Raw genomic sequence first — 24,113 nt, 5'->3', positions numbered from 1 at the left:
GACTGCCGCTGAGCTCAAAGGCTCCGGCCCCTGCCCGGCCCAGAGGAAGGAAAAAGCCCTGCAAACTTGGGGGCCACCGCTCAGCCCACCCCCAGGGGATTTCTCTCCTCACCAAGTCCATTTCGCAGATGGGAAAACTGAGCCCTGCTCTCACCCTCCCGTCCCCTGCAGCCTTTCAGTCAGGGCCTCACCACAGCCGAGGCTGGCCTCCAGGCCCTGGGACCGCAGGCTGCGGCGGCACATGGAGGAGGCCCTCAGGGAGCTCCGCGGCTGGGGCTCGGGCACCGGCTCCGGCTCGGGCTCCAGGTCCAGTTCGGGCTCCGGCTCTGCTGTGGGACACGAAGGGAGGTGGGCCCCTTATCTCTCAGCCCGATGCTGGGAGGGGGAGGGCAGCGATCAGGGAGCCCCGGCCCCGCGTGGCTCTAGCACGGCTGACCAGCGGGAAGCCTGGGGCGAGAAACCGGGTGCAGGGCACAAGGGGAGCAGGGGCTGGTGCAAGCCTGACGCGGGAGGCCTGGCAGAGGTGGCCACCCCCCCCCAGGGCCCTTTCTCATGATGAGAGCCTAGGACCCCAGGATTCCAAGGTCTCAACAGCCAGGCACTGCTGCCCATGGGGGCTTGTGGGGTGAGCTGGAAGGTTCCAGGTCAGGGCATCTGCTGCCCAGCCCGCGCCCTGAACGCAAACCCTCAACCCTCCCCAACAAACTGCGGGGTCCGGTCCGAGGACCAGGGTCAGTGGGCGGGTCTGTGGGTGGGACAGGCGGGGGGGTGGGGTGTCTCTTCAGCCGGTGGCTGGGCAGGGGGCGAGGCCGCTCACCGGTCATGGCCGTGTAGCCCAGGAAGCAGGCGATTTTCTCCTGGCAGAGCTCCTGCTCCTCGTAAGTCAGCAGCTGGTAGATGAACTGCCAAAGGACCTGCTTGGCGGGCGTGTCCAGCACCGGGTAGACATCGACGATGAGGGTGTCGATGGTCCTGGGGGCAGGGGGCAGGAGCGGGGGGCTCAGGACCCAGGGGTCCAGCACAGGGGGCCGGGTGGGGGCCAAGGGGGCGCTTCCAGGCCATAGGATTCAGCCTCATACCCTTCCCCTCTTCCCCAAGACAGAGACATGGGCAGGAAGGCAGGCTGGGCACACAGGCTGCCCGGATTCACATCCCGGCTCTGCCACTTACCAGCCAAGTGACCTTTCTCAAGTTACTGATTCCCTGTCTCAGTTTCCTCCTCTGTAAACTGGGATGTAAAAAATAGCATCTAGCAGGAGTTTCCGCTGTGGTACAGTGGGTTAAAAATCTGACTGTAGTGGCTTCGGTCTCTGCGGAGGTGTGGGTTCATTCCCCAGCCCAGTGCAGTGGGGTTAGAAGATCCAGCGTGGCTGCAGCCGTGGCTCAGATTCAATACCTGGCCCTACACCACGGCCACAGCAATGCGGGATCTGAACCGCGTCTGCGACCTACACCAAAGCTCATAGCAACGCCAGATCCTTAATCCACTGAGCGGGGCCAGGGATCGAACCCACGTCCTCATGGACACTAGTTGGGTTTTTAACCTGCTGACCCACAGTGGGAACTCCTTGGGCTTCTTTTTGAGGTGATGAAAATGTTCTAAAATTGATGTGAATATACTAAAAACCGGTGTGCTGTACACTTATGTGGATGGATTATATGGTTTGTGAATTATATTTCAACAAATACAAACAAACAAAAAAGAGAATGAACAAGGGATTGGCTTTGAATGGACCATAATGATGCCCCTCTGGGCTGAGAAGTGTGACAAAGGCTGCTGCCGAGATGCAAAAAGAGAGACGCTGAACCAGCTCTACCAGGGGCGGGCTGGTGGCGAATGGCCACAGCCAGGTGAGGGTCTCACCAACGACGCTGCCGGGGGCCACTGTCTGCTTCACTTTACGAAGGCTGTGACTTGCCCGGGCCACGTGGCTAGGAGGTTTCAGAGTCGGGGTTTGTGCTCAGGCAGCCCGATGGCCCCCCCCACCCTGGGGCCCCTTTGAGCCTCCCTCAGGAGACCTGGATGGTGAGTCTGGGGAGGATCCGGGGTCCACTCGGGGCAGGTCCCCACCACCCCTCTGGCCTGGCCACCTGTGCTGGAAGAAGCTCTCCAGGGCCCGGCAGACGCCGTAGCGTTCAGGAGGCGTGAGCAGGTGCTCCAGCTGCTGGCTGAAGGTCCTCCCTTGGACCCGGATGCTGGACGGCAGGATCTCCGCCACCCACTGCAGGGAGGTGAGTGCTGACGACGGGTTGGGTGAATCCATAGAGTCAGAGTCTGCAGGGGCCACAGGAAGGAGAGGCACGGGTGACCCAGCGCCCCCAGGCCAGGAGCAGTTCCCCTGGCAGGTGGGGTCAGGGCCGCCTGAGCTGGGGTGAGTGCCAGGTGTTGGGAGGCAGACCAGGATGGAGGGAGAGCCAGGGCAGCATCCCTGAGGCTGCCCCTTTGGGGTTACAGCACCACCGGGGATGGAAGCTGCAGACTGGGGGGAAAGAAGTGTCCTCTGGAGACTCATAAAGTCCACCTCTGGCCACCCCAGCAGGGGCAGGGGGTGTCTCACCGCTGGCGAATGGGACGAGCCCCTCCTCCACCACGAGCGTGGGCATGGCCCCGCTGCCCTGCAGCATGGACACCACCTTGTCGTGGGAGCAGTTCCTGCCAAGCAGAGACGGCCCAGAAGGGCCTGACTGGGATGAGCCCTGCCCATGGCCACCTGCCACACCTTGCCCCCCTGATGGTACAGGCCACACAGCAAGTCCACAGCTGGGCCAGGACTCGAAGCCCAGGCCCTGCCTCTGCTGCTCGCCAATCTCTTCTGCAGGAGAAGCTCCAGGCCCAGGGCCAGCTGGATACTTCTGGGTACAGAAGAGGTCGTGCTCATGGCACCCCTGGGCAGGGCCCCCCTTTAAGGGCAAGACACACAATCCATCCAAGTCTGTGTCCGCTCCATGGAGCTAGGGTATTTCCCGGTTAGAGGGACTAACTGGGAGTTCCCTGGTGGCCAAGTGGTTAAGGATCGGGGATGGTCAGTGCTGTGGCTCAGGTTCAATCCCTGGCCTGGGGAAGTTCCACACACCACGGGTGGGGCCAAAAAACAAAAAAGAAAGACAAACTGACCTCCTGGAGAGGGTGGGGTTCAGGACTTCCCATGGGAAGAGGGACAGATGCTGACTCTGGGGACCATGGCCTGAGTGTCCCAAGAATAAGGCGGACTGTTTGCCACCAAGCTCTGGTGTCCCCAATAGCCTCTGACCTCATGTCCAGTCCGTTGAGGAAGAGGATCCGGTCACCTGACTTGAGGGAAGCATTGTCAGCCGGGCTCCCTGGAAGCAAGGAGGGAGGGCGTGGTCAGCAGAGCAGCCCCGCCCCCATGTCATTCTCCTGTTTTACAGGCCAGATATGGGGTGGGTGGCAGAGGAGAGCCAGAGTCAAGCCAGCAGTGCCCACATTAGAGCCAGCGCCTCTCTGCTCCCAGCTGCTCTAAGCAGGGAGTGATCCCCGACGAGGGTGGGTGCGCCCAGGGTGCGACATGGACCACGAGTCAGCGGTGACCCATGCCACAGCAGTGATAATGCCAGCTCCCCAACCACTAGGCCACCGGGGAACTCCTAAAGGAAGGTGAGCAATATTTCCACAGCACCTGTGCATCCACCGGGGATCCCACTTCATACTCTATTCTCGGACCTTCATACAAAGGTCCACATTGCAGAGTCCTCTGTCCCTTTGTCACTAGGAGAAAATGTGTCTGTCTGGAGGGAGGCAGGCTCCTCCCTCAGGCTGGGAAACATGATGAATTAATCGTGTTTTCGATGCTTTGGCATCTTGGCGCCTTGCTGACACGGGAGGGCCAGCCAGTCTCTAGAGACGGGACGGGACTGGTCTGCCAGTGCACCTTTCGTGGGCAAAGGAGCCGATCCTAAGCCCGACACCCCGCCCACTCCCCCACAGGGCTCTCACCATCCCACAGCCCTCATCACCCCAGGGCCAGGTGCCAGACAGTTAGGGACAGGCTTTATGGTCCCTCCGAACTCATTCAAAATAGGTGATCCTAATTCGTACTGTAAAATGATTTAGAGCCGGGCAATTTTTATACCAGGCTCAAAAGTTACTATTGTATAAGAAGCAGTATTAATAGTCTGTCAAGTGTATTACAACACCCCTTTGCATTGTATGTTTTTTTGTTTGTTTGTTTGTTTTGTTTTGTTTGCTTTTTAGGGCTGTACTTGCAGCATAGGGAAGTTTCCAGGCTAGGGGCGGAATTGGAGCTGCAGCTGCCAGCCTATGCCACAGCCACAGCAATGTGGGATCCAAGCCATGTCTGCAACCTACACTACAGCTCACGGCAACACCAGATCCTAAACCCACTGAGTGAAGCCAGGGATCAAACCCAAATCCTCAGGGATACCAGTCAGGTTTGTTACCCCTAAGCCACGATGGGAACGCCTTGTATGCTTTTCTGTTGGAATTTGTTCTCAGTAACATTGTCTCTGACACTATTAATAGAGTTAAAACAAAAAACACTAGTTGATCCTAAACCTGCTTAGTTGGTTCACCCTGCCATTCCTTCCTGCAAAAACAAGCAAACCCGATGAAGGCTGTGTCCGTGTTCTCCCCTTCCTCTGCCTCCTGACCGACCCTGGTGCTACGCTGTGTGGCCCTCTGGGGCATGGCACATGCACCTTCCTTTTGGGAACTGTGGGTAACACACCATCGTTTTAATAGCAGTCATCTCCTGATCTGGTGACTTCACCATATCTGAATAAAACCTCCATTGTCAGCCCATGGGAGCAGCTAATTCTTGCTCTTTGCCTTAATGGCCCATAGGGCCCGACCCAGTACCAGGTACCTGGAGAAGGGGGAGCTGGTAAGTTTGTTCCTGCGGATATAGATTTTCTTTCTGCCCCTATCGTTAGTCATCACGCTAAATCTGATGTGGAAAGGATAGATGCCTCAATGGGATACACTCTCAGACTGTGAAGGGCTGGTCCTTTCCTGAGGCTGTGGGGACTGTCAGGAGAGGGAGGGCCATGATCACGGAGGGCTTCCTGGGAGAGAGGGGCTGGAGGGGGTCCTTTCCCTGGGACTAAAATGGGGGGAGGGAAGGGTGATGGTGATGAATCCAACATGGCTTTCTGGAGGCTTGGGCTGGCCTGGGGTGGGAAGGCCAGCAGAGTAGTCGCAAGGCTTAAAGATCACTGGACCAGGAGTCGGGAGACCCTAGATTCTGGTCCTTGATGTGGCGGAGTCTCTCTAGACCTCAGTTTCCCCATCTGTAAAAGCTCCCATCAAAGCACCCATTTGGTTTCCTATGACAAGGAAGGCATGAAGTTACCAGCCTGGGGCTGGGTTGGGGAGAACAGCATCTCAGGCTACATGGGAGGGAGAGGCGGGGAGGTGGGGGGTGGGGCCGGGGGGTGGGCAGAAGAGCTGAAAGGGACAGATCCAAAGAGGACAGATTGGCTATGTCTAGAGGAAGCTCCCCAGACAGCAGCCTTGGGCCTTCATCTCCACAAGGGTCCATAACTTAGGGATGCCCAAGTCCAAGAAGGACTGGGTCTCAGAATGATCTAGTGGCTGCAACAGTGATGCAAAGGCACTGAGGCACTTTCCCAGGGATCAGAAGAGCCCTTCTGACAAACCCATGCACTAGAGATGTGGGCTGCTGAGGGGCAGAAAGAACGTGGCATCCGCAGAGGCACTGATGGGGATGTTATCACTAGGAGCAGCATGGTGCTGGGAGCGGATGGGTGCAGGACCAAGGGGAGCTCAGTTCAGCACAGGAGATATCTCTGCCCACAGAGACCTCCCAGAATGGAATGGGCTGCCTCTACAGGAAATAAGTTTCTTCCCTTCCCCCCAACTCCTCACTGGAGGGGCAGGAAGGAGGAATTCCTTCACTGAGAAGGCTCTGCCTTTAAGATGCCACATTCTAGGAGCAAGAAGGGGAAGGCCAGATGGGAGGAGGAGGAGAGTCCAGATTTGGGGGGCTTGGGGGCTGGGTAGCAGGAAGAGGCCCTGAAGCCCTGCTGCCTCTGAGTGGGGGCTGCCCGAGTGTCCAGTTCACACTGGGCAGCCGGCATAGGGAATGTTGTTTGGGGCTCAGCCTGGGCGGGCCCCAGCTCAGTCCTGGATGGCCCAGTGTCTCAGGAAGTGCCTAGTCCTTCCTGTGGACATAGGAAAGGTCTGGATGGAGAACTTCGCTCACTTGGCTCAGGGGTGACCTTGAACTTGAAGGGGGTTTGCCCCGCCTAGAGAAGATGGAATTTGGATCTGCTGCTCTGGGACATTCAGAGCACAGAGGCTACTTGAAGTTAGTCCCTGAAGGGGCGAGGGGTCGCTGAGCATCAGCCTAGCAGAGTCCTTCACCCCATCCTGAGCAACCCACCCACCCCTCACCAGGCAGGACAGACTCGATCCAGACAGGTCCGTGGCCGCGCAGCGTGAAGCCGAAGCTCTTGTTGCCCTTGTAGACTCGGACCGTCCTGGGGAGACAGAAGGGGCTGGGTGGCGGAGGAGCGGGGGGCAGCAGGCCTTTCCCTGGGGAGAGGAAGCTGGTGGTGCAGGGGATGGCGAGGTCTCCCTCTTCTTAATCTCTCCTGGTCCCAAATCCCCACGTGTTCTCGCTTTGCCCCCCGTCCCCCGCGCCCGTTGCCCTCCACCCCGAGCCCCACCGATCAAAGGCGTCTTCAGCCCGTGCCCGCGCGTCCCGGGTACCTGCGCGCGCCCCCGGGGCCGGGGCGACCGCCCAGCAGAGAGGCGGCCTTGCGCGGGGGCGGCTCGTCGGGGCGGCGCGGGGCGGCGCTGGCGCGCGTGGACACCAGGAGGCGCTCCGGCCGCTCCTCGCTGCGGCTCCGGCGCAGCCGCTGAGCGCCCTGCGCTCGCCGGGCGCGGCACAGCTTGCCCAGGAGACCCTGCGACACCACCTCGTCGAAGCGCGCCCTGTGTTTCTTGGGGATGAAGATCCTGCCGGCGGGGACCGCAGAGTCAGGGCGCGCCCCCTGATCACGCCCCCAACCCTTTTCGTGGGCGCCGCCCCCAGCTGTCCCCGCCACCCTTGGGTGGCGGGGGAATCCGCAGCCCACATCCCAGCGTGCCCAGTCGGTGCCTGGACTTGTGGCCCGACAGACCCGGGCCACAGGAGGACCACAGCACCCTAATCGCTCCATGTGGGGAAAGTCTCGCTTCCACGGTCCCCATTACTCTGGCCTCCGGGGTTTCAGCGCCCTCAGCGCCTGTCCATGGACTTGTCCTTCCTTTTGCCTCTATCGTCCCCTCTCGGGCCTCTGCCGTCCTCTTTCGGGTTTCTCCCACACTCCCTCATCTCATGCCCTGGCCCCAGCCAGGCCAAGTCCCCGCCAGGGATCCGCACCACCCGCCTTCTCCCTACTTGATTCCAGGCAGCATGGCTGGAGAACACAAGCCCCCATTCGCTCTGACTTCCCCCAGACTCTCATCAGATTCCTAGTCTCCCAGCTTGTTTCTCGGCCAGCTCTCTCTACAGAATGTGCCAGAACCATCACATCCAGTCCTGTAGGCTTTGGCTTTGGCTCGGGCTGTCGCCCCTGCCCAGTGTACTTTCTGATCTTGGCTGAGCTGGGTTTGCCCTTCAGCATCCAACACTGGCCTTCAGTTTAGCCCAACATGTTTGAGGAGATCCCTGCTCTCTGTGCCAGCCAGGCGCGAGACTTCAAAGCTGAAGGCGCTGTGCTTCCTGCTCTCCAGGGAGTCGCCCTGGAAGTCGCCCTGATGAGAGGCAGCAGGGAGGCTCCTGTGGTCCTCTGCTGCGGTCTACACCCTGGAATATTTCCTTGGTGCCTGAAGGTCTCCTCTGCAAGGCTGGAGGCTCTCTGAAGGCTTGACTGTGAGCCACGGTGAGCAGCCAGGGCTCTGCACATGGCTGGGACTCAGTAAACAGGGGCACACCAGTGACCCACCCACACCTGTGAGTTAATATCCTGGTGGACTCCCTGGCCCATGGCAGAGGGTTCTGAGGCTCAGAGAAGATCCATAATGTTCTAGGGTTGCACGGCTGAGATGGAGGGCCAGCCTCTGGGTCTCAGCACTGTGGCAAGGCTCTGTCAAGGGCCCCTGATGGTCTGATTGCTAGTAAGGCCTCTCTGGCTCCATCCCAAGACTCCCTTCCCTGTTCTTTCTACCAGGAGCCACTGCCAAGGGCATGATGGGGGAAGCAGTGACCTTGCAGCCAGCTGAAATACAACCCCTCTGATGCTGCCCAGTGGCCCCCACTCATTTCCCCTGACCTCCGTGGGTAGGCTCAATAAGGGCAGGTGGGCAGACTAAGCAGCCTGGTGGGAGGCAAGGGATGTGGGTCCTTGGGGAGAAGGGTGCGTCAGGGCTTGCTCCCCTCCCCCCAGCGAGCTCTGCTTCAGATCTGGATGTTCCAGGCAACCAGGAGGCTAGAATGATGCCCTACTCAACTCTGCCAGGAGAGTCATCGCCTGATACACTCATCCGTGCCCACCCCCGGCGATTCCCGAAAATCTAGAGCCTCTGCCACATGCCCAGATAGCCGGTCAAGGTCTGCAGAGCCTGACATCTCCATCCACCTGGCCTGCACATTCCTCACACGCCTCAGGACCAGGCGAAGCAGAGACCACAAGCCAGTGACGGGCTGCCTTACACTTTGGGCTCCAGCCCAGGAGCCAGAAGGTATCAGCCTAATGCCTCGAGCCCCTAGGTCAACCTGCCACCCCTAGCAGCTATCAGAAGAGGCCTCCCCCTCCCTCCACCCAGTGGGAACAGGGGGAGTCACCAACTGCACAGGTGGGAGAAGGTTGGGTGGCCTATTCCCTCATCGGTGTTCTTGGAGCTGAAACAGAGCTAAGGCTACCTGGTGTGCCAGACGCCCTTCCTGGCTGGTGTCGCCCTCCATGCGGCTCCGTCCAGCCCATGCACCCCAGCCCTGAGTCTGCTCTGAATTGACCAACCCAGCAGACTCAGGTGCACTGTGGCCTCATAGGCCACTGTGGCCGATCGACCAATGCCCCTCTGACCTGAGAGCCCGCCTATGGCTGCCCCAGGACTCCCAGGTCCCTGCTATGCCAACCGGCTTCGTAGTGGCCGAGGGGCTCTTTCCCGGGCCACACGATGACCTTGCACTCCGAGTGGGTACTCTGTACTCTGAGGGGGGCGGGGTGTCAGGTCTAAACCCAACTCCAGATTCCTACCAAGGGCTCCCATAGGGCCCTTTTTTTCCACCACATTCCCTGCCTCCTTTTCTGTCCAGATCCCTCCATCAGTCCGGTCGGTTGTAGGAAGGAAAGGGGGCTCTTCAATCCCAGTCCTTGGTCCTTGCGACCTCCATCCAGACCTCTAGGGCCCGGGGCGGGTTCCGGGTGCCCAACGCGGCGAACTCGCCCCTTTCTACCCTTCTGGTGTATGCCCACCCAGCCAAGCTCGGTGGGTGCCCACCCACAGCAGGGAAGCCCCTCAGTGCCCCAGCCCCACCCCTTTTCAGGTCAGCCGGAGGCGGGTCTGTAGCACCAGAGCGCGCGGTTCCCGGGGGCGCGGGGCGAAGGGTGGGAGAGGAACTACCGAAAGTGCCGAGAGAAGCCCTGGTCCTTCCCCATCTGGAGGCGGCGGCGGGGGCGGCGGCGGCGCGGCAGGTGCGGATGGCCAGAGGACCGCGGAGCCCGCGAGCAGAGCGAGGGCGCCGCGACTCCACGCGCCTCTGCGGGTCCAGCGCGCTCGGCCCCTCCCGCGCCGCCTAGGCCCGCGGCCCCGCGCCCGCCCCCTCGCGGTGGCCCCGCCCCGCCCCGCCCCGCCCCGCCCCTCCGCTCCGGGGGACCCTTCAGCTAGTGGTCGCCGAGCTGGAGCAGTTCGAGGCCGTCACGCTGCCACCTCTTGTCCCCCACCGTTCACCCTCCCCAGGCGCCTCGCCTCCGACCTCCCCGCTCGGGCCGTGGCGCCCCAGAGAGTTCCCGACCCTCGGCTGCTCGAGACCGAACCCGGCCGTTCAGAGGAAGTTCCGACTGCCTTGTGCGGAGCCTGGGAAGGCTTTCTGGAGGAGGTGGCCTTTGCCTGGCACTCCAGGGGTCCGCAGGTGTCGGCCAGAAAGACCCTCCCTCTCCACCCAGGGGAAGCTCCCATGGAGAGGCTAGAGAGGGAGGCCTTGAATGCCACTGTCGCAGCTAAGCCTGCCCCTGTGAGGACAGGGAGGAGCCCCGGGAGTCTAGGCGGGTAAGGGGAGGCCGAGGGTTTGGGGCAAAGGTTTTGGTACTCCAGGGGAGGGGTGATGCCAGGAGGGCAACAGGAAAGGGTGCTGGGAAGGAGCAAGTGGCCAGATTCTAAAACGCAGGAAATGGAGTTGTTAAGACCCGGTGAGTGAGCGGAAGTGAGAAGGGACAGCCAGGAGGGGGCAAGTCCCAGGTGAGGGGGGAGGCAAGGACTAGAGGACATGTCCTAGTGGGAGGGGAGAAAGGAGGGCCAGCCAAGGGGAGGAGACAGAGACAACGGGAAAGGGGGTCTGGTTGCTCCCTCTGGCTCTGGGCTCACCATTGCCTGGAAATCAGAGCAGGAGCCAGCCCCGGGGACCCCATTGCATGGTCATTTCTTGCAGATCAGAGCCCTGGCTTCAGGCAGGAAAGGGCAAGAATCTGAGTTCTGAGGACCAAAGGATAGATGCCAGGGAGCCAGCCCAGGGCATGCCGCGGAGGCCCTTCTGGGGGACAGCCTCATGGTGGGGGGAGGGGGATCAGCAGGAGGCTCTCTCCCACCAGGAGGCGGCCACCATCCAGACAGGCTGGACATGGAGGCAGGACCCCCGGGGACTTTGCCTCTGTCTGACTTTGGGAGGAACGTCGTACATGGTCCTGCCTGCGGGCTCCTGCAGCCCATCCCAGGGGAGGCCCTGTGGACCTGACGGTCAGTCTCTGTACTCTCATGCTGCCCAACTCACTTCAGCCCCCATGCCTGGCCCTGGCGAGGCCACCACCCGGGCCTGACCTCTCAGGGCTGCCTTTCTCCCCTGTAGCAGCAGGAGGCCAGAGCCCATTCTCATTCAGTGTCCTCCGCAGGCCTGGCCTCAGCCCTGCCAGGGGAGAAATGTCTGAAAACCCTCACACTGAGCACAGCTCCCCAACATCCCAGAGCCACAGCTGTCCCGTCATGATGGAGCCATTTCTGATTGTTTTGTAGCAGCTGCAACAGCTCAGCGTCCAGAACCAGACCGGCCCAAAGGCTGTGAAAACTGCAGGTGGCCGTGCACACTGGAGATGGGACCCCGGAGCAGATGCTTCTGCTTGAACCCAGACCTAGCCAGCAGTGTACATGCTCCTTTGGGCCAGGTTCCCCACCCATCACTCCAGCCCCGTGAAGGTGCTAGAAGGGCCAGCAACTGGGACATCTGCCAGAAGACCCAAGGCAGCGTGGTGTGGGCCAGGCTGGCCTTTGCTGAAGTATCTGCCCCAGAAAGAGGGTGTCACCAAGGCAGATTGCACTGGGCAGTGTTTCTCAATTGGCCTCCAGAGGACGTTTGGCACTGTCTGGAGACAGTTTTGGGGGTCCCAGGATGGCAAGTGGGAGGAGGATGTGTTACTGGCATCTGCTGCATGGAGGCCAGGGGGTCACTAAACGTCCTGCTATTTACAGGACAGCCCGACAGCAGAGAATCACTGGGCCCCAAAGCTCTGTAGGGAGAAAGAGACCTTCCCTAGTGGGAACGGCTTTAATTGAGCACATACTACGTGTCTGGCACTCCCACCTACACAGTGTCATAGAATCCTCCCACTAACTTCGCATTTCGGTGTCTCTGACACTTGTCATTAAAGCAGAAGAGGGTGGAGGAGGTACTCACATCCTGTCCCCAGATGCTTTTCCGCTTGCCCTTGGCAGAGCTCCCCACCAAGAACCCTGCTGGGAACATGCAGAAACGGTCACCCCCACTTGTACGGATAAACTATGGAGGTTCATTCACCGGCTCAAGGACACACAAGCCAGGGAAGGGACTGGGGGTTCAAACAGGGTCTACCAGGATTTAAAACCAGGCTTCCTCCACCACCTCACCTACCTCCCTCCTGGTCCCCGCCCCCCCCCCTTCCCCTCTATGCATATTTCCAGAAATGCCAGCAGAACCCGAAGCTGGCTTTGCCTTCCTGTTCCTTCCTAACCACGTCACACTTTCCAAACTGCCTGGCCTGTCCTAATTAGAAAGTCATTTTATCACTTCATCCCTTTGGGGACAGACCCACATTCGGCTCTGAGCCACAGGAGTAACTGCCGTTGTAAAGAAAGATGAGACCCTTGACTTCCCACGTCGCCACTGACCCAGATCTCACCGCCACGGCCACGCTAAGTCCACGAGGACACGCGGTCCAAAATGACGTAAGGTGAGGATGGACACGCCCTGTGTGTGTGCTGTCCTATACGGCAGCCACGGGCCACGCGCGGCTGCTGAGCCCTTGAAATGGGGCTGCTGAGTCTGAGGCTGAATTTTCAATTGTATTTTATAGTCTTTAAATTTCATTTTAGAGAGCGACATAAAATTTAAAATTTAATTTTATGTGGCTGGTGGCTACAGTGATGGATGGCCCAGCTTCAGGGTCTCACTGTTCCTTCTCTTTTGTCCCCAAGGCAGAAACTGGGGCCACTAGGGCCACCCCTCAGAGTCCACAAGGGGATGCGGGTGGGGGCACACCTGTGTCTTTACTGCCCCTTTGCTGCGGTAAAAGTTTGTCTCCTGTTAATCAAGGGTCCCAGCGCCAGAGCCCCTCACGGCTCCCTAACAAGGCAGGGTGGTCGGGTACCCAGGGTTGGGTTCTGTGTGACCACCCTCACCTTGGCCCTCTGGGACCCACCTCTGTGGTCAGATGCCTGGCTTCTCATGTCCACAGGGCACACCACCAGATCCCACTGGTCGCTGAGCTGCGGCACTGGAATCTGCTGCCTCCTCCGAGGAGCCTGCCCTGACTGCCCTGGGCTGAATCCACCCTCGGCTGCCCCTCGGCTGGTGCTCAGCCCTCGGAACCACAGAAATCTGTGTCTGTGATATCTCCATGCCTTTTCTGAGCCCTCGGGGAGGTGCCACATGGGGATCACCACTGCGACCCTGAAACCCAGAACATGGGCCACAGGAGCCTGGTGGTGGGGGTGGGGCGGTGGGGGGATGGGTGGCTGAAGCCCCGCTGCCAGGGCACCTCTCTCCCTGCAGAGCCCAGCTGGGCACCGCCCCCTCCTCCAGCAGCCTCCCCAATTTTCCTGTCGCACTTGACACGCGCTGACAACAGAGGCTGCTGTTTCATTCTCCCCGGCAGCGCCCCGGGGAAGCTGCGGGGACCGGGCATCCCCAGGTGTCCAGGGTTCCCGCTTCCCAGGCTCTAAATGGAGTCGGCCCAAGGGGTGCCGCCTCCACCCCCGGCTCTTCCGGACCCGCTGCGGGTCGCTTGGGAACGAGCTGCGGATGGAAAAGGCACGCATGGGGGCTGTCCCGGGAGGCAGACTGGCCGGCCGGCCGGGCAGAGGCGGCAGGGACGGAAGCCCGGGCAGCGCCGAGGCGAGGCGAGGGGGACCAAGAGGGGCCTCCAGCTGAGTCCGGCTGTTGGCAGCCTTGAGAGGTGCGGGCCAACTTCCCAGGGGACAGCCTGGCCGCCCTGCCCCTGGCCCAGCTCTGGTGCGGAGGGGCAGGGTGGGGGTCTGCAGATCCATCACCTCCCCAGGGGGCCCTCAGCGCCAGCGCATGATCTCACTGCAAATTTGGCTCTAGAAATAACTTTTCTTTTCTCTCCGAATTTTCCCAGCAAGGGGCAGGCCCCTAACTCACCCCAGGCAGCTCATGGTGGCCTCTTTCGGTGGCCTTCTGTGCTCCGCTGCAGAGCTGAGACGCTGTGCCCCAGCCTTGGGGAGTGGGGGTGGCCAGCCCGGTCCCTGACATTGGCCAGGCCCAGAGGGAGGGGCAGGCTGCGGGGTGAATGGCAGCGAGGGGAGGGGGCCGGCTGAGCCCAGGAAAGGGGAGGGGAAGGGTGGTGGGGGAGCAGTCACGGGCCCTGGAGGCAGCCCCGCAGGATCACTCAGACCCAGGGGGTCCTGATCAAAGCTGCGCAGTGCCAGGGCAGTGGCCGTGGCAGGATGGGGGTGGGGGGACTGAGGACATTCTCAGGCCATTCCAGGTATGGACCTACTAGGGGATCCTCCCCCCCGGCGCCCCCCAAGGATGAATTCAGAGGGGCCAAAGCTGAGCAGAAAGTACACAGCTGGTCAGTTGATCTTTCTGTGACTGCTCTTATTTGCTGTGTGACTTTGGGCCAGCCCCTTAACTTCCCTGAGCCTCCGTCCACCTCTGTGGAGTGGGGATAATAATAGTGCTGGTGGGATTCAGTGAGAGAGGGCTCCTCTCGGGCCCTGGTGGGGTTCTAGGCACACAGCTGGCATCATCAAAGGGCAGAGAGAGCACACTGTAGGATGGGGGTGCCCGGGATGGACACAGCCTGGCCCCAGGCTTCCTTGCCTTCACTTCGTGCCTTTATCCCTCTCAGTGAAGAAATGGGGATATCTTGGTATTGTGCCGGAGATTTCTGTGAACTGGGTTTGGGGACAGAGCGGGTCAGGCTGTGACTTCAGGTCAGGAGGTGGGTCTTGTCTACAGCCCGTCCCAGCCCAGCAGCCCTTTCCTTCTCAGAGTGATGCCCTGGCAGCCAGCAGAGCCAACAGCAGCCCTTTCCAGGGTCACTGGCCCTCCCTTATTCGGGGGCTGAAGGGATGCTGGGGTTCAGTTCAGGAGCGGGCCAAGCAGCAGCAGTGCCTCAGGTGGTGGTGGGAGGGTGGACACCCTGCCTGTCCACCCCACCCTCAAGGGAGGTACCTGAGGTTCTCCAGGAGGGGCCCACAGGCCTCAGGGGGCAGTGCCAGGGTGAGCGCCCACACCAGGGTGTCTACCCGCTGCTCAGCCGCGAACTGCTTCAGTGCCGTGAACACCTGCTCCTTGGCAGCCGGCTGGTCCCCCAAGATTTCGTCCACCTGTGGGGAAGGCTCTGATGAATGGCCACAAGGTCTCAGGCACTCAGTCACCTCCCTGCCTTCCTCCCTCAGTTGACCTGCCGAGGACTGCCGATGGGAGCATCGCTTGGGTCCTGATGCGACTTCTCGCCCCGACCCTGGCATTTCAGACCTCACAGCGGCCCTCCCAGGTGGTCATGGCCGGTATCTACTTCATTATAAAATTCTTATAAAGTTATATCTCAGGAAACTGAGGCGGCCAGAGGTGAGGTGACTTGCCCAAGGCCGCGGGGTCAGGACTCAAACCCAGAGACAGCCCTTCCTCTGAATACTGTGAGGATCAGAGAAATCCTTAAATATGTGCCAGGCACTGGGTAATTACCAGTTACTATTATTATAATACTATAACCCCGCCCACCGCACTGTGTGTGGAGGGATCCCACAGAGAACATTCCGGCTCCGCAAAAAAGCCCTGGAGCTCGAGCCTCACCCGAATCTGGGTCCATCACTGATCCCACCGGACTACTGTTTTCTTCACCTTTGTGTACAAACCAGCTGATGCTTATTGAGACACATGTACTCAAAGGAGCCAGTGCGATCCTTGGACATGACAGCTTGGTAGGAGCGTCCAAATGCACCCCTCATTTTACCCAAAGATCTTGCTTCTAGGAATGTATCTCTGACACTGCCTGACAAGGGCACGATGCTGTGGGAGCGAACAGGTTCACCTCTGCGTGGGTTATGATACGGAGACGGCGGAAGCAGCCTAACCATCTCAGGTCATGAGCTAAATCACTGTGGCACCTCCATTTGGGGGAATTTGTACTCCCTTAGCTGTGCAGCCTGGAAAGGAGGAACCCCCCAAACCAGGCGGAGAGGCAAAACCCTGGTCCTTATGTTGCAGCCTCAGGCAATCAGAGGCTCTAGCCCAGGGCTTGCTTTGGCTGCTGAAGGGCTGCGCAGAGATATGTGGAGGTAGAATTTATTCAGGGCAGAGGCAGGTCCCTGGGTGCACCCTGAGCAGACTCATTCTGAAGGGCGTTTAGGATGCTGTGCTCTGGGTTACCCAGCCCTTCTTGGTCCTACACTTAGATCTCCAACGCTGATTCTGTGAACTCCGTAAAAAGGAAAAAAAAAAAAAAATGTGGCGACGGTTGCACCGCTGTATAAGTATACTGACAGCCATTGGTCAGTTCACTTTAATTACTTTTTTAGGGCCACACCCGCAGCACATGGAGGTTCCCAGGCTAGGGGTCAGGTTGGAGCTACAGCTGCCGGCTTACACCACAGCCACAGCAATGCTGGATCTGAGCCATGTCTGCGACACACACCACAGCTCACAGCAATGCCAGATCCTTAGCCCACTGAGCAGGGCCAGGGATTGGGCCTGCGTCCTCATGGATACTAGTCGGGTTCTTAACCTGCTGAGCCACAGTTGTAATTCCTGAACTGTACAAGTAAATGAATAAATTTACAGTATGTAAATACATCTCAATAAAGCTGTCATAAAATACATGAGAGGAGTAGTGGCTCAGCAGGTTAAGGATCTGGCATCACTGCTATGGCTTAGGTTACCATTGTGGCGCAGGTTCAATCCCTGGCCTAGGAACTTCCACATGCAGCCGTCAGTCAAAACAAAACAAAACAAAACAAAAACCACGAGTTCCCGTTGTGACTCAGTGGAAATGAATCTGACTAGTATCAATGAGGATGCAGGTTCAATCCCTGGCCTTGCTCAGTTGGTTAAGGATTCAGCGTTGCTTTGAGCTGTGGTGTAGGTCACAGACACAGCTGGGATCCCGTGTTGCTGTGGCTGTGGTGTAGGCCAGCAGCTGCAACTCCTATTTGACCCCTAGCCTGGAAACTTCCATACGCCACAGGTGTGGCCTTCAAAAACTGAAAAAAAAAAAAAAAAAAGTGAAAATGTATGTGATAAACAGGCAAGTGAAAAAAGGTTATCAAATGGAACACACAGCATTACATTTTTATCGTAGATACCTATACATACGTCTGCATAGGGAATATGCACTAAATCTTCTAGTGATTTTGATAATTTTTATATCAATGGTTTCTTTTCTTTTCTTTTTTTTTAGGGACACACCTGCGGTATATGGAAGTTCCCAGGCTAGGGGTCCAACTGGAGCTTCAGCTGCCAGGCTCACCACAGCCACAGCAACGCTGGATCCTTAACCCACTGAGGGAGGCCAGGGACTGACCCCGAATCCTCATGGATACTAGTTGAGTTTATAACCCTCTGAACCACAATGGGAATGCTAATGGCTTCCACTTTTTAACAGTGAGCTGGAGTTCCTGCTGTGACACTGTGGGTTAAGAACCTGACTGCTGCGGCTTGGGTCACTGTGGAGGCATGGGTTCAATTTCCAGTAGGCTTATATGAGTTATACAGTCAGGAAAAGGAAGGCACGTTATCACTGCTCCATTTTTTTGTTATTTTTTACTGTGGTAAAAATGTACATAACGTAAAACTTACCCCTTCACCCATTTTATTTTGTCTTTTGTCTTTTTAGGGCTGTACCCACAGCACATGGAGGTTCCCAGGCTAGGGGTCTAATTGGAGCTGTAGCCTCTGGCCTTCGCCACAGCCACAGCCACGCGGGATGTGAGCCGCATCTGCGACCTACACCACAGCTCACCGCAACACTGGATCCTTAACCCACAGAGGGCGGCCAGGGATCCAACCTGCAACCTCATGGTTCCTAGTCGGATTCGTTTCAGCTGTGTCACGACGGGAACTCCTGCACCCATTTTAATATGTACAATTCAGTGGCATTAAGAACATTCACAATGTGGTGTAACCAGCATAACTCTCTAGTTCCAGAACCTTCTCATCACCCTAAATGGAAACCCTGTGCCCATTAAGCAGTCACTCTCCATTCCCCACTTCCCCAGCCCTGGGCAACCATTACTCTTCTTTTTCTATGGATTTGCTTATGCCCAATATTTTTTATGACTAAAACCATATCCTATGTGGGCTTTTGCGTCTGGCACTGTTACTTTTTCAGATGCAGCAATGAACATGGTCTGTCTATGTTAATTGACAAGGAGACCCCTGCCTTGTCAACTGAGGGTCTGGGGGTGCCTCTGGGCACTGCCGCCCTGAGCAGGCCCTGAAGCGGGGAGGCTGGGTGGCTGTGGGAGCAGGGCGTTTGCTATGCACCCATGTCTCTCAGGGCCGTGTGGGTGCAACTTCAGCCAGAACCGGGGCTCTTAGGACCCATCTTTCGCCTGCCACCCACCCCCAAACTCCTCAACACGCCCCGCGTCTTTCCTCTGCACAGAGGATGAGTGGGTACTCGCCGGGGCACCCTGGGAGGATGAAGAGCCCCTTCCCAGGCAAGGCCAACCCACCAGGCTGCACGCATTCCCCTGCACCCCCAGCCCCCCTCTTTTCCCGCCACCTACTTGTCACTCAGCTCTTGGCGAGTGTTTCCTGACCACCCTGCTCCAGGGGCCCTTGTCTCCATGGGCATTTGCTCCCTCGTTGATCCTCATCTGAAATAGCCTGTCCATGGATCTGTCCGCTTTCCTGTTCCCCACAGGAAAGTCAGGGACTTGAGAGCCGGCTCCTCTCTGGACCTGTTCGCGGCTCTTCCCCCAGCCCTTGGCCGTCAGAGGGCCCGAGTCAATAACTGCCATGTGTATGCATTTCAGGGTCTTCACTGCCTTCTTCCCTTCAGCTCACGCCCATGTGCCCATCTCCCCCAACCTATAAATAAATAAGTCCTCCCTGACCCCGCAACCTTATTACCCTCTCTGTACTCCCACAGCTGTCTACACTTCCTAGTTCCATACAACTGTCCTTACCCACTACGATCCAGCCCCCACTGGCCAGCAGCACTCCACGACACTGCTTAGGCCAAGGACCCCAGATGGTGACTCCTAGAGCTTGCTCCTGAACTTCAGAACTGTGTATCCAACAGCTTCCTACATGGTAGCACAAGGGATTACCGAAGGCTCTCCGGAGACAGTGACACCATAGAGGAGGAGTGGGCATCAGGGGGCGCTCCCAGGGCGTCTGCATTCTGTGTGTGCCTGAAACCTAGCATCTGCACATCCTAAGTCTGTGTCATGCTCTCCTTCACCAGACATCATGGCCCGGGACCCAGGCCTGAGGTCCGGCCCCTGTCTAGCCCCAAGCACAGGGCCTGGCACACAGTAGGCCCTCACAAGCGTTTACGGAACCCAACCAAAGAGCTGCCAGTGGCCAGCCTGTGTCCCCGCCGACCTTTCTTTCCCTCCCGGTGAGTGGGGCAGGCTGCAGTACCAGGCACCCCCCCACACTCCCCCGGAACCCACCAGGTTGGTGGTTTTGAAATCAAAGTCAGCGGCAGCCCTGATTCAGAGGAGATCATGGCTAGCTGGAAAGACATTTTATGTAAGAAAGAGGAAAAAATAGCTCCTCCCTCCTGGGGCCCCTGCCACAGTGCGGTTTTGGTGTCAGCTATTACCCAGACGCTCTCAACCTACATCTAAGCATGAGGCGCCATCACGGGACACTAATGGATTTTCTATTAAATATCAGACTCTTCAAGGAGGAAAAACTGGGGCAGGGAGAGTGCTGGCGAGAAGCTGGGAGCCGATTGTGGAAAACCAATGGGGGGCTCCACAGACGCCCTTGATCTTCGGGAGGCAGTCTTTTTTGGGGATTCGTGGAGATGCTTGGTGCGCTCTAACCAGAACCCACATTCTCCACCACCCCCCCACCCCCCGCCAGAAAATGCACCACAGCTGACCCCGGCAGCCAGTCAGAGTCCTTCCTCCGTCACCATCTGCTTCCCGGCCAAGTCTGCATGTCTACCCTGTCCTTCCGGGGGCTCTCCCTGGCCCCCTTCTGACCCTCTAGGGGTTGGATGGCTGGGACAGACCTTTGGTTCTACACCAGGTCATCTGAAATTATAGCAGGCTTTACTGGTTGCTATGGTCTGAGTGTTTGTGTCCCCCAAACACAGACGCAGAAAACCTAACGCCCAAGGTGATGATATCAGGAAGTCAGGCCTTTGGGAGGTGATGAGGTCATGAGGGTGGAGGTCTCATGAAAGGAATGCGTGCCCTCATAAAAGAGCCCCAGGGAGGTCTCCTGCGGTACAGCGGGTGAAGGAGCTGATGTTGTCACTGCAGGGGCTCGGGTTGCTGCTGTGGGTAGAGTCCCATCCCTGGCCTGGGAACTTCCACATGCTGTGGGTGTGGTCAAAAAAAAAAAAAGAACAAAACCCCAAAACAGCCTGAAAGAGCTCCCTCGCCCCTTTTAGCATATGAGGAAAAATCCAGAAGTCTACAACCTAAAGAGGGCCCTCCCTCCACCAGTTCTTACCGTTCAGCTTCCAGAGCTGTGAGAAATAAATTCCTGTTGTTTATAAGCCACCCCACCTGTGGAAGTTTGTTACATCAGCTGGAAGGGATTAAGGCACTAGGGCTCATCAGTATTTGTAGGTGTCGCCTTCCTGAACACGCAGAAGACTACATTTCCCAGCATCCTTTGGGAGCAGCAGTGTAACTAGTTCAAAGAGCACTGGCTGAAGGTGCAGTGGTTCGCTTCCTTCCGCCGAAGTCCCTAACAGTTGATGCACAATTTCTCTGCTGTCTTCCTGCTCTATAGGGAATCTTGGACCTTGATGGAGGAGTCTGGGATGCTGGGACTTCATGTAGAGGTCAGCTTCCCTGGAGAGTCACCTGGACTCTTTGTGTGGGTGAAAAATAAACTGTGGTGGAGTTCCCGTTGTGGCGCAGTGGTTAACGAATGCAACTCGGCCCCACGAGGTTGTGGGTTCGATCCCTGTCCACGCTCGGTGGGTTAAGGATCTGGCGTTGCCATGAGCCGTGGTGTAGGTCGAAGACAAGGCTCGGATCCCATGTTGCTGTGGCTGTGGTGTAGGCCGGCAACTACAGCTCCCCCTAGCCTGAGAACCTCCATATGCCAAGGGGTCGGCCCTAGAAAAAACAGAAAGACAAAAAAAAAAAAAAAAAAAGGAATATGAGCATGGAGAGCCCAGCACCAAAGAATACACGCTATGGAACACCATTTATGTGAAGTTTACCAACAGGCAAAAATCACCTGTAGTGATGGAATTCAGAATAACGGCCACCTCTTCATGAGGCAGATAGACAGGGAAAGGGGCACATGAGGCCCCTCTGGGGTGAGGGAATCATTCTATGCTCCGCATTCTATTGTTATCTATATTCTGTTAATCTACATTTTGATCCCGGTGGTAGTTACAAGGGTGTATGCCTATATAAAAGTTATTGAACTGTGCATTTAATGCATACACGTCGTTGTACATCTGCATTACTTCAATAAGAAAAAACCAGCAATTCCCACAAATCGAGGGACCAAAAATTTACAAATTAGGTACAGGGCTTTAAAGCTTGAGTATCATATTTGCGGGACATCTGTCGGTCCCTAGAAGTTTCCTCAGCTCCACGCCCACTACTGGCCTGAGACGAGGCCGGGCCCTGCCCCGCCCCGCCCACCAGAACCCCGCCCACCAGAACCCCGCCCCTATAGCCCCACCCCCAGACTGCCCCTCCTCCTAGGGCCCCGCCCCGCCCACCAGAACCCCCGCCCCCCATAGCCCCACCCCCAGGCTGCCCCTCCTCCTAGGGCCCCGCCCCGCCCTGCGCTCCCTACCTTTCGGCTGAACTCCTGGGCCTTGCGCTTGCGCTCTCGGTGCACGGCGTCTGGGCGCTTGCGGCCGGCCAGGCGTAGCAGCTCCCGGCCCAGAGAGAGGCCGCGCCCTGAGCGCAAGGCCCGGCAGGCTGTGGTCGGGGACCCGCAACCGGATACCGCGCCAGGGCAGCTGTCGGGACCGGGGAGCACGCCCAGGCTAGGCGGCACGCGTGGGCAGCGCCGGGCTAGGCGCACGAGGCGCTCGCGGCTCAGGCCGCCCACGGCCAGCCCTTCTATCTCCAGAATCTGGTCCCCAGGACGCAGACCCCCGGCGTGTGCGCTGCTCCCTTCGGCCACCTCCAGGACGAAGCAGGGACCCGAGCCGCCCAGCCGGAAGCCGAAGTCCTCGGGCCAGCCTTGGTTGGTGGCCGGCATGGCAGTGGTGGCCATGCAGCTGGAGAAGGGGAGAGACCGTTCGGGGGATTCCTTGCGGTCTTGCCTGCAGGGCTACATGCCACCCGAAGACTCGAGGCATGTGCCAGTCTCTCCTTCCTCTCTGCCTCCCTGCGGAGGATCAGTTCTTAGGGCATCCTCTGAATTTCTGAACTTCTGTACCTGAAATTTACCAACTGACATGTGACAAAAGGACTTGCCCGTGATAGGAGCTCACAGATCCCACTGACTTTGGGGTTTGTTTGCCCCTTGAATTGACCTCCCTGAAGAAGCATAATATGGCTGATTTGGGTCCCTGGGCTGTTCTTCTCTCGTCCAAAAGCGGAGGATTGTCTGCCTGGAGATACATACACATCAGGAGGAGGCGAGGATGACTGTCCTGGGTGGACAGTCCTATGTTATTCCATAGGTCTGTTTGGAGCAGGGATCCCTCACAGGAGTCCATGGATGGAGTATGAAATTGTAGGTTATATGTGATGTAAGGGCTTTGTTTTCTGGGGAAGAGTCCACAGTTCTGAGGACTTCTGGACCCTGGCTCAGAGAACGTCTGAGGTTTGGGTTTTTTGGGGTTTTTTTGTCTTTTTTTTTTGTCTTTTCTAGGGCCGCACCCGCGGCATATGGAGGTTCCCAGGCTAGGGGTCTAATTGGAACCGTAGCTTCGGGCCTACGCCAGAGCCACGGCAATGCGGGATCCTTAACCCACTGAGCAAGGCCAGGGATCAAACGCACAACCTCATGGTTCCTAGTCGGATTCATTAACCACCGAGCCACGACAGGAATTCCAGGGTTGGGTTTTGAAGGCCCTGTTCTTAGTGCCCCTCAGCCCTCCAAAGATGCTTGGAGACCCACCCACCCATCCTATGGGTGTCATTCTCCCTTTGGTTCCCTTCTAGGAGGAAACGTCCTTGAGTGACATCCAGTGAGAACCTGTGTTACCTGGCCACCAGAGGGCACGGTGTGGGAACAATTCACACTGGGTGGGGTGGAGGAGGTTGCACCCTGAGGCTGGCAGGCTCACTCCCAAGCCCACCCCAGGGGCCCTTGTCCTCCTCTGCCAAGCAATGGTGCTGCCTTGGAGCTTCAGGGACACTCACTCTGTCGCATGGTGGCAGCACTGGGACTCTTGGGTCCACTGTGCCCAGGTGGGGGTGGGACATCACCATGTCTTGGAGGGGCCTGGATCAGTTCTTTTACAGTGAGAGAAGTCAGCACCTCCTTGATCAAAGAGGGGCTGGCTGGGAATGGAATTGGGGGCCCGGGCACTTGCTCCCCCACCCATGTGGACACCTGTTCTGACCAGCAACCTGTGGAAGGGCTGCCCGTCAGCCTAACACCCACCCTGTGCAGCCCACAGGGCCAAAGAGACTGCCAGCACTTGAACTCCCCCCCCCCACTCCCCACCCCAGGCCTTTGAGCTGTGTCTCCCACCCCTGCAGACTGCCCTAAGCCCTCTCTCACCCATGCAGAGCTGCCCGTCTGGGTCTCTCCTCCCTCACTTTCCCCTGGCAACAGGAATCCAGGCTCCCAACAGGGCTCATGGGAGGGAGGCATCCTAGGGCTCCCCATGCCAGAATGCTGGGTGCCGCACCTCCCTCTGGGTTTGCTCACCTTCTTCCCTGGTGATGGCAATGGCTGCGGTGACAGAGCACAGTGCTAGCAGGACACCTGGGGACACTCGCTTGTTGCCAGCCTTCTGCTGCTCAGGGCCTTGGCATCAGTTACTGATGCGTCCGAGGTGACAGCTGGAGTTTCTAAGGCAAAGTGATCCTCTGAGTAATCTGAGAAGGCCCCGGTTACCAGGTGGGCCCGCAGGATGGTTGGACAGCTTGGCCAGGGCCCAGAGAGGCCGGCCCCGCTGCAAGGTCCCGGGGGGATGCACAGTGGTCCTCAGACAGGAGGCAGTCCTAAGACTGACCAGAGCTGGGCTTGGGGCCAGGTCCATCCCTGAGGTCACAGAGCTTGGCAGGTAAGTCGAGAGGAATGACTTGGGCTGTTTTGGGGTAGGGGGATGTCACTCAGTCCAGTGATGAGAGGGGACTGATGAGAGCCGATAGGGCGTGGGGGTCCAGTCCCCGCAGAGGACTCCAC

General features: G+C 58.2%; 1 protein-coding gene across 2 annotated transcripts in view; it reads right to left on the bottom strand.

Moving 5' to 3' along the window:
- GRID2IP (Grid2 interacting protein) overlaps positions 1 to 22,260 on the bottom strand; it is a 31,773-nt gene extending 9,513 nt beyond the window's left edge. The window contains exons 1-9 of one of the 2 annotated variants that reach the window (XM_047779497.1): positions 21,594 to 22,260; positions 14,814 to 14,968; positions 6,713 to 6,961; positions 6,395 to 6,480; positions 3,252 to 3,321; positions 2,559 to 2,653; positions 2,092 to 2,275; positions 818 to 972; positions 192 to 329 (exon numbers count right to left, since the gene is read on the bottom strand). In XM_047779497.1, coding sequence (XP_047635453.1) covers positions 192 to 329; positions 818 to 972; positions 2,092 to 2,275; positions 2,559 to 2,653; positions 3,252 to 3,321; positions 6,395 to 6,480; positions 6,713 to 6,961; positions 14,814 to 14,968; positions 21,594 to 22,022 — 1,561 coding nt within the window. In that variant the 5' untranslated portion in view covers positions 22,023 to 22,260. The remainder of the gene's footprint in view (positions 1 to 191; positions 330 to 817; positions 973 to 2,091; positions 2,276 to 2,558; positions 2,654 to 3,251; positions 3,322 to 6,394; positions 6,481 to 6,712; positions 6,962 to 14,813; positions 14,969 to 21,593) is intronic. The other variant, XM_047779498.1, reaches the window with a different exon arrangement.
- Positions 22,261 to 24,113: the final 1,853 nt, after the last annotated feature.

Source organism: Phacochoerus africanus, chromosome 5 (assembly GCF_016906955.1).
Source record: "Phacochoerus africanus isolate WHEZ1 chromosome 5, ROS_Pafr_v1, whole genome shotgun sequence".
Classification (NCBI taxonomy): Eukaryota; Metazoa; Chordata; class Mammalia; order Artiodactyla; family Suidae; genus Phacochoerus; species Phacochoerus africanus.
The sequence above is the reverse complement of the archived record's forward strand: the minus strand, read 5'-3'. Positions and strand labels throughout refer to the sequence as shown.